The sequence below is a fragment of the Pseudorca crassidens genome, chromosome 18, assembly GCF_039906515.1.
Source record: "Pseudorca crassidens isolate mPseCra1 chromosome 18, mPseCra1.hap1, whole genome shotgun sequence".
NCBI lineage: Eukaryota > Metazoa > Chordata > Mammalia > Artiodactyla > Delphinidae > Pseudorca > Pseudorca crassidens.
Window position 1 is genome coordinate 77,438,852 of NC_090313.1, and position 13,050 is coordinate 77,451,901.

The window sequence follows — 13,050 nt, forward strand, 5'->3', positions numbered from 1 at the left end:
TGCAGATTTCTAAGTGGGTATCAGTAGTGGTTTTTAAATTGTGCCTTTTAAATTGTTATTTATTGCTGTACATTATTCTAGAAATAGCTCCTGTTTTTCTGCAGCTCTAAGGTTCCTGGTCCCAAGCACGCAGGACCCCCGGGGGGGCTTGTCGCCTAGGGTTGTTTGGTTCATCAGCAAATGAGCATGAAATATTGGGGTGGCCAAAAAGTTCGTTCGGGTTTTTCTGCTAGATGTTGCAGCGTACAGAAAACCCCGAACGAACTTTTTGACCAACCCAATATTGTTACTCATTGCAGAACATAGAATGGAAAGAGCTGTATTTAATATATGTTTAGATTGCCAGTTATAGCAAAGCAATATTTAGGAAATGTCTGTATTTTTCCAGCGAAGGTTTAAACTTGACTTTATAATATAGAACCATAACTCTCTATCTAGATGAAGCCAGAAGTTATAGAGGTCATTTAAATTTTTTCTTTTATATAAACTAATCCTCACTTCTTTCAAGTCAACAGCTGCACATTCTCTACAAATTCCTATTTTGAATCCGAAAGATATGTATCGGAAACATAATCACTTGACAGTTTTTTCTTTTAAAATAAAATATTTTCTACTTGCTTGCTTCAGGTAAAATGCAGACAATGTTAGTAAGTCAAATGTTGCAGTGGAAAGCACTTTGCGTGAGGTTTTCTGCGCCAAATTTAGCTTTCAGGGCTTGGTAAACACGCAGCAGTTCATGTTTAAACTCCTTCTAATGCTTTACTCTCCTCTCATGTTTCAGTGGCCTCTGTCCTCTCCTTGGAGAGCAGTGAGCCTTCCCTACCAGTCACCTCCTTAAGCCAGGGTCGCCCCGCCCAGCAGCTGCTTCCTCTGAGCCCTGACAGCAGGGCTGGGGTCTGCCTTGGTCCCGGCCTCAGACTCTCCGACAGCTGCTCCTGAATCCTGTGTAACACCCCTGCTTCCTCACCTCACTTCACCCCGCCTTTCACCTCTCATCAACGAACTAGGATCCTCACCCTGTCATTTCCCTCATTTAATTACATCAGGATTCTAGGAAGAAGCCGACCAGTATTTACTAGCTCCAGGGGGTCACAGGTCATAACTTAATTTTTTCATATTTCCAGATATATATATATATATATATTTCCATATGTGTGTGTGTGTGTGTGTGTGTATAGTTCTGTGGTCACAACTTTAATTCACTACACTGTACAGAAAGAGTACCTTATAGATAGGGTTCAGAATTCCTTAATATCCTTAATCATGGAGAGGTTGAGAGCTTTCCTTTTCATCATTAACATGGTCTTAAATGTGGTATGAAATGCAAAATACATCTCAAGCCTCATACACTTATACGTGTGACTGCCCAACTGCGACTTGCAGTTATTATTCTGGTAGACTTGTAACATCTTTGGTCGCCTACATCATAGATGTAAGCATGGCGCCCAGACTAAATAGGTGCGTTCTTCCGTCCAGGTCTTTTATGCTGCTCTGGATCAGATCTACCATGGGAAGCATCCCCTGAGGAGCTCGACCACAGACATCCTCAGGGACACCCAGGAGAAGTTCTATGGCTTACCGTACGTCCCAAACACTGTGAGTCTGGCGTTCCGACCCTGTTGTGTGCCATTGAATGGGTGTACGTGTCAAGTGGGCGGGGTGTGAAATCCTCTTCTGGATGTTGAGGTTTCCTGAGGGGCAAATGCTAGAAACGCCTGACTCACCCACTGCCCCCAGCCGTCCGTTTACATGTACTTATTTTCCTCCTGCCAGCAGGGTTTTTCTAGATTCCTAGGGAAGTGGGCTAAAAAAAGGCCCTTGGAGTTAGTCTGTGTTCTTTTTCATTATTTATTTGTGACGAGAAAAACAGCGATGTAAGATGAACGTGATGATCGGTCCCCAGCCGCTCTCACTGCAAAGAGAATCCACACTGATTGAGGACCCGCTTGTGTCGGGACCGTGACGGGCACCCTCGGTGCTCTGTCGGGATGGAGAGCGGGCGCATCGCCACCATTCACTGAGGACCAGGTGCCAGACTCCGTCCGATTGCTTGGCGAAAACCCTGACTCAGAAGGACCTGTGAACTCGATGCTTACCCGTCATAGGGGTGCACGGGGGGCTTGTGCCAGTTACGTATCTGGTCTAGGGTCACATGGGTAGTGAGCGGTGGTGTTGGGATTCCCACCCAGCCTGAAGCCGTGTCCTCATCAGCCCAGGTTCCGTGAGGAAGCTGCATGCTGGGGAAGAGTGCCCTGGGTCCTGGCACTCAGGAGAGTGGCGCTTTCATATCACTCGGGACCTCAGGTCCAAGCGATGGGAACCCGACTCCTAGGGGCTTAAGCAGAAAGGGTGTTTATTGAGCCCCGTGGCTAGAAGGTGCAGGGGTCGGTCTGTTTGGTCGCCGGTTAGCTGGGTTGAGTTAGTTCTTACACAGTGTTGTTAGAAATGTTTCTCCTTCTTTCGTCTTTCAGCTGTGTCTTTCTCTGGATTTGTCTTATTCTCAGGGAGGTGGCCCTGACTTGGTGGCATGGTGGCCACCGGAAGGTCCAGCTTAGCCCATCTCATAGAAAGAAAGCTCATTTGAAAATGCTCTGTAAGCCGTAAAATGCCAAATAAATGTGGTTTCATTTGATAACAGTGTTGGATACCAGCATGTGTTGTGCTGAGTTTAAGTTCATCAGTAAACTGTAACTGTCCACTAGATCTTCAGGTCCTAATACTTGAACATGTGGGACTGTTCATCTTTACCAGACAACGAAAGTCACAGGAAATTTCATCTTCATAAGATTCCTTATCAGCAGTGTTTGATTGTCATAGAAGTTTCGTCGTCTATTTGTGATGCGTAATGCTAGTCACACTACCTTCCTATTTTTGACCATATATATAAGAAATTCATTGTTCCAGTGCTGTGTACTACTGTGTACTTGAATTATCTATATTAGTGAAAATCTGTAATAATAAGAATAGTCTCACTCTTCATCAGTGGAATCATAATAACACTTGCCTACATGTAGGGAAAAACGACATCCTTTAAGGGTGTTTTCCCGTTTACGGAGCATTGCCTGACCCACGTGCTTTTGTGCTCATTTTATGTTCTTCTTTGCTTAGCTTTAAAATCAGTGTGACTTGAACTCCACGTGGTTATATCACCAGAGGGTAGTAAAGTCGTAGGGACACCAATATTAGGAGGAACTGGGCTGCTTTCTGAAGCCACTCCAGCTTGGCTGAGTTGTCACCCCCAGCTTGCTTTATCTTAAGTCTTATAACAATTGAGCTGTGTCTCCTTTTAGAAGAAAACCCAGGAAATTCCCTGGTGGTCCAGTGGTTAGGATTCGGTGCTTTCATTGCCGTGGCCTGGGTTCAGCCCTTGGTCGGGGAACTGAGATCCTCTAAGCCGTGCGGCATGGCCAAAATAAAAATAAAAACAAAGTTAGAAAAATAAAAAAGAAGAGAACTCAGATTTCCTCACCATGCAGGTTTCTTTTGTGTAGTGATTAGATATACAAAGATGAGGTGACATTGGTACCCAATTCTGCATCAACTATCAGTAAATTATTTTTAATTTAAAAGGAAGGATGTTGTTATTAAGTCCACTATCCTTATTCTGACTCCTTTGAGAAAATATAAAGGTTTATCTCTTCACTGAGATTACCTCCCCCATTCATGGTCAGTAAGCTGTAGCTCTTTGTGTCAGTTGTTTTGGGAGGTCTTTAGAAGAAGCATAGCTACATTTAGAGAAAAAAGGCATTCTTTAAAGGCTTGTCTTTTTTTTTTAATGTCTGAGCGCTCGTTTAGATTTGCACAAGTGTTCTGTCCTTCCTGCGTAGCAACTTCGGCCTCTCATCCATTTGTCAACTCATCATGAGACCCGTAACAAACCTTCCCGTAAACATGGAAAATGAGACCAGGGTGCTCATTGGAATTCTTCGGTGTAGTATCCATCAGGATAGTAAGACAAGAAGAAAAGATAGAAGCACTGGAAAGGAAGATACAAAACTGTCAGTATTTGCAGATGATTGATTGCTGAGAAAATCCAGAGTGTGTAGCGGTAAATTATTAAAATTAATGAGAAGTTAGCAACTTTTCTAGATAAACAATATATAAAAATTTAATCCATCTCTGTTTACCAGCAACAAACAAAACAATTGTAAATATACCATTAAGGCAAGAAAAAATATAAGGGGGTGCCTCCCCAGACATCTTTTTAAAAAAGCAGCTAATTTCCGGCTCCTAAACAAACAAAGAACTGAACCATATTTATAGATAGGAAGATTTGATATAAAAACAATATCACCTTTTCTCCATTTAACCTATACTCGTAATGTAATGTGATCCTCCTCGTTTGTTGGCTCGAAGCTAACAAGCTGAGTGTATGATTTTATGTGGAAGCGCGATGGCCAAGGAGCAGCTTTGAAGAACAGTGGCAGGTGGGGGGGCTTGCCCCGTCAGGATTAGTACTCAGAGGAGGCTGTAGGAATTAGGACAGTGTAACGATGCTGCAAGGGCTGCAGGGACAGATGGTGGAGCAGAGCCCAGAACCTGAAAGCTGGCTCAGCACATTTACGGCCTCTTGACCACAAGCTGAATAACACTGCAGGTCTGTGGGCCGAGAAGAGATTGGTTTATTTTAAATGGTGCTGTCGCTATCCATCGTCCATATGGAAAAGAGGAAACTTGGATCTCTCTCATTCTGTGATAAATAAGTAAAGAGTTAAATTTGTAGAGATGATGGGAGTGTCCTTCTGACAGCTCCTTTCTGTTCCTGCTCAGACTCGCATGTCATACAGACAACACAAAAGACATAAACTGTAAAACAGTAGACTGATACATTCCACTGTATTAAAATCTGCGTCTTCCGTTCATCAAAAAACCAGGTGAAAAACAGTGAAAAGCTACAGACTGGAAGTAGAGGTTTTCAACACATGTAACTGGAAAAGGATTCTTTTCCTTTTTAAATTAATTAATTTTGATTGTGGTACAAAAAACACAGGACATGAAAGGTACCATCTTGAACCATAAACAAGACGAAAAGACAACCTCAGAATGGGAGAAAATATTTGCAAATGAAGCAACTGACAAAGGATTAATCTCCAAAACATACAAGCAACTCATGCAGCTCAATATCAAAAAAACAAACAACCCAATCCAAAAATGGGCACAAGACCTAAATAGACATTTCTCCAAAGAAGATATACAGACTGCCAACAAACACATGAAAGAATGCTCAACATCATTAATCATTAGAGAAATGCAAATCAAAACTACAATGAGATATCATCTCACACCCGTCAGAATGGCCATCATCAAAAAATCTAGAAACGATAAATGCTGGAGAGGGTGTGGAGGAAAGGGAACCCTCTTGCACTGTTGGTGGGAATGTAAATTGATACAGCCACTATGGAGAACAGTATGGAGGTTCCTTAAAAAACTAAAAATAGAACTACCATAATACGACCCAGCAATCCCACCACTGGGCATATACCCTGAGAAAACCATAATTCAAAGAGTCATGTACCAGAATGTTCATTGCAGCTCTCTTTACAATAGCCAGGACATGGAAGCAACCTTTAAGTGTCCATCAACAGATGAATGGATAAAGGAGATGTAGCACATATATACAATGGAATATTACTCAGCCATAAAAAGGAACGAAACTGAGTTATTTGTAGTGAGGTGGATGGACCTAGACTGTCATACAGAGTGAACTAAGTCAGAAAGAGAAAAACAAATACTGTATGCTAACACATATATATGGAATCTAAAAAAAAGGTTCTGAAGAACGTAGGGGCAAGACAGGAATAAAGATGAAGACATAGAGAATGGACTTGAGGACACGGGGAGGGGGAAGGGTAAGCTGGGACAAAGTGAGAGTGGCATGGACATATATACACTACCAACCATACAGTAGATAGCTAGTGGGAAGCAGCTGCATAGCACAGGGAGATCAGCTCGGTGCTTTGTCACCACCTAGAGGGGTGGGATAGGGAGGGAGATGCAAGAGGGAAGAGATATGGGGACATACGTATATGTATAACTGATTCATTTCGTTATACAGCAAAAACTAACATACCATTGTAAAGCAATTATACTACAATAAAGATGTTAAAAAATATATAATTTTAGATATTTAGCCAAAAAAAAAAAAAGTACCATCTTGGAAAAGACGGTGCCTTGAATGCACTGCATAAGATGACCTCGGTGTTCGTTGGGGCATGCGGTGAAGCCGTGTCAGGATGCCGTCTCACTCTCACCCATCAGGCGACAGAGAAAACCACAGACAGTGACCAGTGCTGGCCAGGCTGTGGAGTCACAGTCACACGTGGGCAGAGTTGCGTTTGCCGTGACTACTTGGAAATCAGCTGGGTGTCACCTCTTAACGTTGAGGATAGACCCTGTGACCCAGCAGTTCACCTCCTACGTGGAACCCAGAGAAAGTGTTGTCTTAGGTCCTAAGCGTTGAGGATAGGAATGTGTACAACAGCACTGTTTGTAAATGAGGGGGAAAGGAGGGGGCTTCTGGGAAGAACCCACGCGATTGTGAGCACAAAAATAGATGAATGATTTCGGGCATATTCATTGGCTGGGATACTGTGCAGCAGGGAAATCACGATGATGAGCTTGAGAAGCAAAATGTAAAGTAAAAAAAAAATGAGCTTCAGAAGAAATAGATTTTGTACATTTATATAAAGTTCAAAATCACGCAGAACTAAGCAGTGCATTATCATAGATCTCTACGTACTTATTAAAACTGTAAAGAAAACGAAGGAATAGTAAGCCCAGAATTGAGGCAGTGCTAACCGCTTGGAGCAAGGAAGGGGAGCACAGAAGTCTTAGAAATATTTTATTTCTTAAACTGATTAATAGGCTTGTGGTTGATAAATTGGCCATTCTGTGGAGTATAGGAATATATTCTTGGTATGTAGAACGTACCCTACGTGTTGAAAGGCTGTTTTGGCTGCCGTGTATGGGGTACAGAGGGGTTGGGGGACCAGCTGGAAAGTTATTCGTGCGTCGTTGGGACAGCGCTGCTGGCAGCCCTGGTGGGGGGAGGGGGTGTCGGGCAGGTTCGGGGACCGTGTGGAAGGTGGGTGTGGAAGGTGGGGAGCCTGGCGGGGCCGGGGCGGGAAGTTGGGTTCAGGGCGACTGCCAGGTTCTAACGTGAGATGGACAGGAGACTTCTCGAGTCCCCCGAGACCAGAGGAGGGGCAGTTTTCCCCTCTACTCATCTCCAGAGATTATTTTTCTCCAATGAATCATTTTATTTCCTCAAATTAAACAATGAGAAAAGGAAAATATAATTTATACGACAACCTACAGCACATTGAGGCTTTCCGTTGCATCGTACAGCTGGTACAGCGGGTACGCTGGGATATTAGTTTTCATATCCAGAGGCAGGCTTCTCCCCAGAAGGATGGGTGAGGAAAAGAGGCGCCTTCGTTTTCATCAGGCCCTGCGTTCTTCCTCCCCCTTGCTGGGCTGTGCCCTCACCTGGGCCAGCATCCCTGGGGGCTGAACACCCTTCAGGCGCAGCTCGGTGACACTGTGAGGTTAGCTACAAGGAGGAAGAGGCCGCTGGACGGGCAGAGGAGGGTCAGAGGCACAGGAGCCCGCAAACCCACTTGGTGCTGGCGCTCCATAAGCTGGGAGGGGCGGCCCCCGCGGTGGGCAGGGCTGGCGTCAGTGAAACAGGAAGACGGGAGGGGTGCAGAGGGGAAGGGTTTGGTCTGAGGTGAGGATGCTGTTGGATCCATGGGTCTGAAGGCCAGGAAGCAGATCCTGGCGGGAGCCGTGTAGATTTGGGAGGTGTTCACCTTCAGAGAGGATGCTGTGAGCTGTGGAGGGGGACAGCGCCCCTGTGCGGGGGACCTGCAAGAGGTGGCACACCCGGGTCAGCCGGTGTCGGTGGGAAGATCTTCTGATTGAAACAGCTTTTCCTCAAATACCAGCAAAAACTGAAATTTTAAACGTATTTCCTATTTCTACCACTATTACAGTACGACGCTGTGCCCTTTTCTATTAATTTAGGGTTACATTGTGCTATGTCGCTTGGACCATCAGTTGTAGGACATTTATCGTGGATGCGTGTTGTGAGTTCCCAAAGAACAGACTGATAGATAAACTTTCATCAGACAACTCACATGTGATCTGAGGGCTTCCCGTCTGGAAACTGCTCAAGTTTTCGAGCAGATTCTTAAGCTGGTGTTTGCCGCTGTCATGATGATATGTGCAAAGGACAGTGGCCGCTAGTTGACCAGTTGGGAGTTGGAGTGCAGTCAGGGGTGACCCGGTCGTTTGTCCAGTGTGCTCACCCGGGTCAACGTTCATTCACGTGCCGCCCCTGACCCCGAGGGCTGAGCCTGCGGAGGGGAGGGAGCGGGAGAGGCTGGGGGCAGCCCGGCCGTGTGCGCTTGCTTTGTGGTGTTTCCCTTTGGTTGGTTTTTCAAGAGTCTCAAAAGAAGAAAGGTAACAGAAACACTCGCCACGAGAGGATGTCATTGCTCCCCACGGTTGGGGTGTGCTACCGCTAGAGGTTATTTTCTCTCCTGCTCACTGAAGAACTTCTTTCTTCAAAATATACACGTGAGTGTGTATAGAGATCCATGCAGATACCCGACATGTGTGCATTCCAGCACGTGAGGAATTCCGGTTTTATAGCTTTAATTTTGAATGTATATTTCAAAGCTCTTCATAGATGTCACAAGTTCAGTTCATAATAAAATTGTGTCAGCTTATTGACCATGTGGCGTCAAGCATTCATGAGTTTATTTTAAAAGCTCTAATTTTAGATTAACTGATAAAACACTAAGATAAGGAAATATCTATTAGATGATTTCTATCTAGATTAAAATGGCAATCAGATGTTTTCTTATTAGTTATTTTTAAAGAAAGCCTGGTGAGAGAAAGCTTTGATCACGTGGGAGCCTTTATATAGAAATCCGAGGTCTGCTTTTGACCTTTGTCTATTCTTACCTCACACTTGCTCAGATGTGGGTTCAAAGAATGGCATAAATGTCTCTTTTTTTCAATGTGTAAAAAAAAGAAAAAATACTGTCTGTTAAACAGTAGAACTAGACCCCGAGGTGGTTAAAAGTTCATCTTTTTCTCTCCAGAGAATTCCACTTCAATTATTTGGTAGAAATTCTCATTTCTCCTATTTTAGCTCTTTTTCCCCCCGGGGAAGAGGTTACATTTCCTCCTGTTCTTATGCCCTGGCTCTGGTACAAATGAAAAAAGTCTCCTGGGAGGTAAAGGCATGCCCAGGTGGCACAGTTTGGAGTATCTGACGTTGCTAAGCAAATGTTAGATTAAACAAAACAATATTTATTTTTTCTCTATCTTAAATACAAAGACCATATGGTACATACCTAGAAAAACCTAAGTGGTTAATTGCATGTTAAATTCCTTTCCTCTTTGGCTGCATAAACAACTGAGAAAATATTTACCTTCTCTGTCATGCTAGATTTATTTATGACTTTGTAACTAAAACACAGAAGTGTTATAAATTGAAACTTTAATCTCACAATTGACTCACTTTCTAAAAATTTATATGGTTTCAGTTTGTGGGACAGCTGCAACTCTAGATTTCACTGATTTAAAACATGAGGAAATTATGTGACTACCCGGTGGTTTTTATAATGTAGTCCTTTGAGCCAAGTCGCCGACTCTCATTTTCATCTTGGTTTCCATGAATAGTGCTATGCTTTTTTTCTTTTGCCTGAAAATTCACATAGGCTAGATAAAAGGAAATTTTAAAATCCAGGATATTCATTTGTTCTTTACCAGGTAGACTTTGCGTTTTAAATAATACACGTGTGTCTTGTAGATTTGATGCTGTTTACATTTCCAGAAGCTTCCGCCCTAGTGATCCATGGTGAGCGTGGGCAGGATGCAGGGAGCTCGGGGCCCAGAGGGCTCGTCCTGGGGTCTTTTTATACCTGTGCCCCTGGGACTCTGGGGGCAGCACCAGCTCCTGTAAGAGGCCTCTGGTTGAGTGATGCTAATCTTACATTTTAACTATGTTTGAGTCATGCATGCATGTGACCAAAAATCCGAAGGCGTGGAAGGGTTTGCAGCTGGTCTCCCTCCCACTCTGGCCCCGTCCCCTGGGACACCGTGTCACGTTGTTCTCTCACACGCACCTGAAGATGGAACCAGCTCCCACAGACACAGACATGCGTCTCACCTGCCTCTGCTCCGGGTGGGCCGGCCTTACGCGGGGCCGTTAGTGAGGAGCCCTTGTCACTGCAGCGAGACCTTTTCTCAGTGTGCCCTGGAAACCCTTTGGGGGTGGGCCTTCCCGCCGCGGTCCTGCGGGTCCTGCATTCTGGCCTCAGGCTGTGGCGCACCGCCTGCCCGGAGCCCCCTCCTCTTCTCCACGCTCGCCTCCCGGGAAAGGCTGCTTCTCCAGACCCCGTCCTTCCTCTGTTGCACAGTCTTACAGAAAGCAGGTCTGCCCTCCTTATCCTTCACCCCAGGTTCTCATTTCTTGATGTCATTTGACTAATTCCTGTCGTCCCAAATGGAGTGAAATTCCCTAAGAGCAAGGCCCATTCTCATTTATTCACCGCTTCTCCAGGGCCCCACACGGTATGCAAGGTACACGCCCAGCAAATATTTATTGAAGATTTTTTTTAACCTTTTTATTGGACATGACTTATATACAGTGCACAAATCCTGATATACAGCTCCATGAATTTTTATATACGTACAGACCTTTGTAACCACCACCCAGGTCAGGAGACCAACATTTCCGGGACCTCAGAAGGCACTGAACCCCTCAGTCAACGCACCTTCCCCACGAGGTAACCCCTAGCTCTGCCTGTTTGAGCCTCATGCAAGGGCTGTCGTGTGGTTTGTACTCTTGGGTCCTTGGTGACCCAGGTGAGAACAGTCCCGGTAGAGCCGTGGGAGTGAAGGCCCAGTGAGTGCGGGTCAGGAGAGGACGGAGGGAGGGGACTTGGGGACGCCCTGGTGATTTCCTGCGAGGGGAGAGGAATGGGGCTTGGAAGGGGCGTGGGGCAGAGAGGCTGTTTCTCTGTTGGATTTCATTTTGGTTTTTAAGAAGAGAAATGACACGCAGAGGCTGGTGGGAAGGATCTGCAGAGACTGACAGTAACGCTGCCCGAGAGTGATGGGGACGTGGCCGGGGGTGAGTCTTCCACAGGCGCGCAGGGTCAGCCTCGCCGGCGCACGCTTGTGGGAAGAGGCTGGGGCCCGGAGGGGCCATGGTGGACGTTCCCTTCGGGCTGCTTTGTTCTGTGGTTCAGCACGTGGGCGTTAGGGAGTGAGTGGGGACATGGCGCTGCTAGCTCCCAAGACGGCGTTAGGGGCCCGCCGGGCCACGGCACGGCCGTGGGGGCTCAGGTGCCGTGCTCTGGCCAGGGCTGTGGCTCTGCCACGTGGGTCCGGTGGCACGGGAGGAGGTGGTGGCCTTGGAGTGTGCAGAGCTGTCCTGATGACCCACCGTGGGCTTGCCGGGCAGAGAGAACATGAGTCCCGGGGCTGCGGCCTGTGCGCAGGCGGCGGGCTCAGCGGGTCCCGAGTCCCGGCGGGGTCTGGGACCGGCTCCTAGAGTGAGGGAAGGGCCTCGGAGACAGCGATGGTGCAGGCGTAACCGTGGGCGCGAGACACGAGTTGGGGCCGAGGACGGCGTCCCCCAAGGAGGGGAAGAAGGGAAGGAGTCCGGAGGCCAGGGCGCCGTGAGCTTCCTGTCGCTGCTGTCACAGGCCTCCGCCCGTTTAGCGGCTTAAAGCAGCACAGGCGTTTCTCCTCTCAGGGTTCTGGAGGTCGGGAGGCCGAAGCTGCCGGGCTAGAGCCGCTGTGCCGGCAGCCGGCCCCCGCGGGGCTCGGGGAGGCTCACTCCTGCGCTGGCCTCTCCTGGAGGCCGCACGGCTCCACCTCGTCGCCCTCTCACGTCGCCTCCACCCTTGACCTGCCTGCTTCCCTCCTGCAGGGACGCGGGCGGTGGCATTCGGGGGCCACTCACGTAACCCGGGGTGCTCCCTGGGGTGCTCCCGCGGCCTCCTGTGAGGGGCAGCTGCAGGTTCTGAGGCGGGGGGAGGGGCATTTAAGGACTCGCTGAGCGGTCGCTGGCGCCCTCAGACCTGCGACAGGAGCAGCCTTGGCGAGAGCGAAGATGAGGCAGAAGTGAGAGCCTCCGGGAAGGAGTGGCCGCAGCCGCGGGAGCCGGGAGCTGGGCAGCACCGCGGCCTCCCGTCCAGGCCGGGGACCCGGGGGAGGGCCCGAGATCGCGGGGAGAGCCAGGTTTCTGTTGCAGCAGAAGAGTGAAGGGGGCCGTCAAGGGGGCAGGTGAAAATACAGGCAGTTTTGCTCCCGACGAGAGCTCAGTGGAGAGTGGGCGGGAGAAGCGGGGAGGGCGGGAAGTGGGACCCGTGGAGGGGGGCGTCGTGTGGCCTCCTGAGCCAAGAGGGCGGTGGTGGTGATGGAGCAGGTAACCCTGTGGACGCAGAGACCTGTGTGCGCCTGCCCAGCTGCTCTGTTGTCACAGTAAATTCCTCAGAGTGGGATTGCTGGGCTGCAAGTCACGCACAGTTTATTTCCCACACACGTGCAAAGTTAAAGTCCAGATAGCGTTCCCTTGACAGTGTGATAGGCCACACATGCTGTAACTTATTTTTACTTGTAATTCTTTTATTACCAGTAAAACCAGCATCTTCCCCTATGACATTTTTCCATCTGTATGGATGTTAGGGGGTGAATTGCCTATTTTTGTCATTTTCCCATGTTTAGGTTGATCTTTTTGTTACTGATTTTTATAGGAATGTTCACCTTTTATCTTTTTTGTTGTAAATATTTCCCACATCTTGTTATTCAGCTTTCAACTTCGTTTGTAATTTTTTTTTTTTTTTAACATTCAGAAGGTTTTATTGTCAGTTTGCTAGATGGTGGTGATTGTTGTTTTTAGTTAAATCTATCAGGCTTTTCTCTGAGTTTCCTGTCACGCTTAAAAATAACTTGTTAGCCTGAGAATATTTAAATTTTTGCCAATATTTTCTTCTAGACTCTTGTGGTTTTATTTTTGACTTTTAA

At 47.1% G+C, this 13,050-nt stretch overlaps 1 protein-coding gene across 1 annotated transcript in view; it reads left to right on the forward strand.

Moving 5' to 3' along the window:
- Nucleotides 1-13,050, forward strand: part of MIPEP (mitochondrial intermediate peptidase) — a 135,012-nt gene that overhangs the window by 75,289 nt on the left and 46,673 nt on the right. Inside the window, exon 16 of the mRNA XM_067713715.1 lies at nucleotides 1,477-1,596. Coding sequence (XP_067569816.1) covers nucleotides 1,477-1,596 — 120 coding nt within the window. The remainder of the gene's footprint in view (nucleotides 1-1,476; nucleotides 1,597-13,050) is intronic.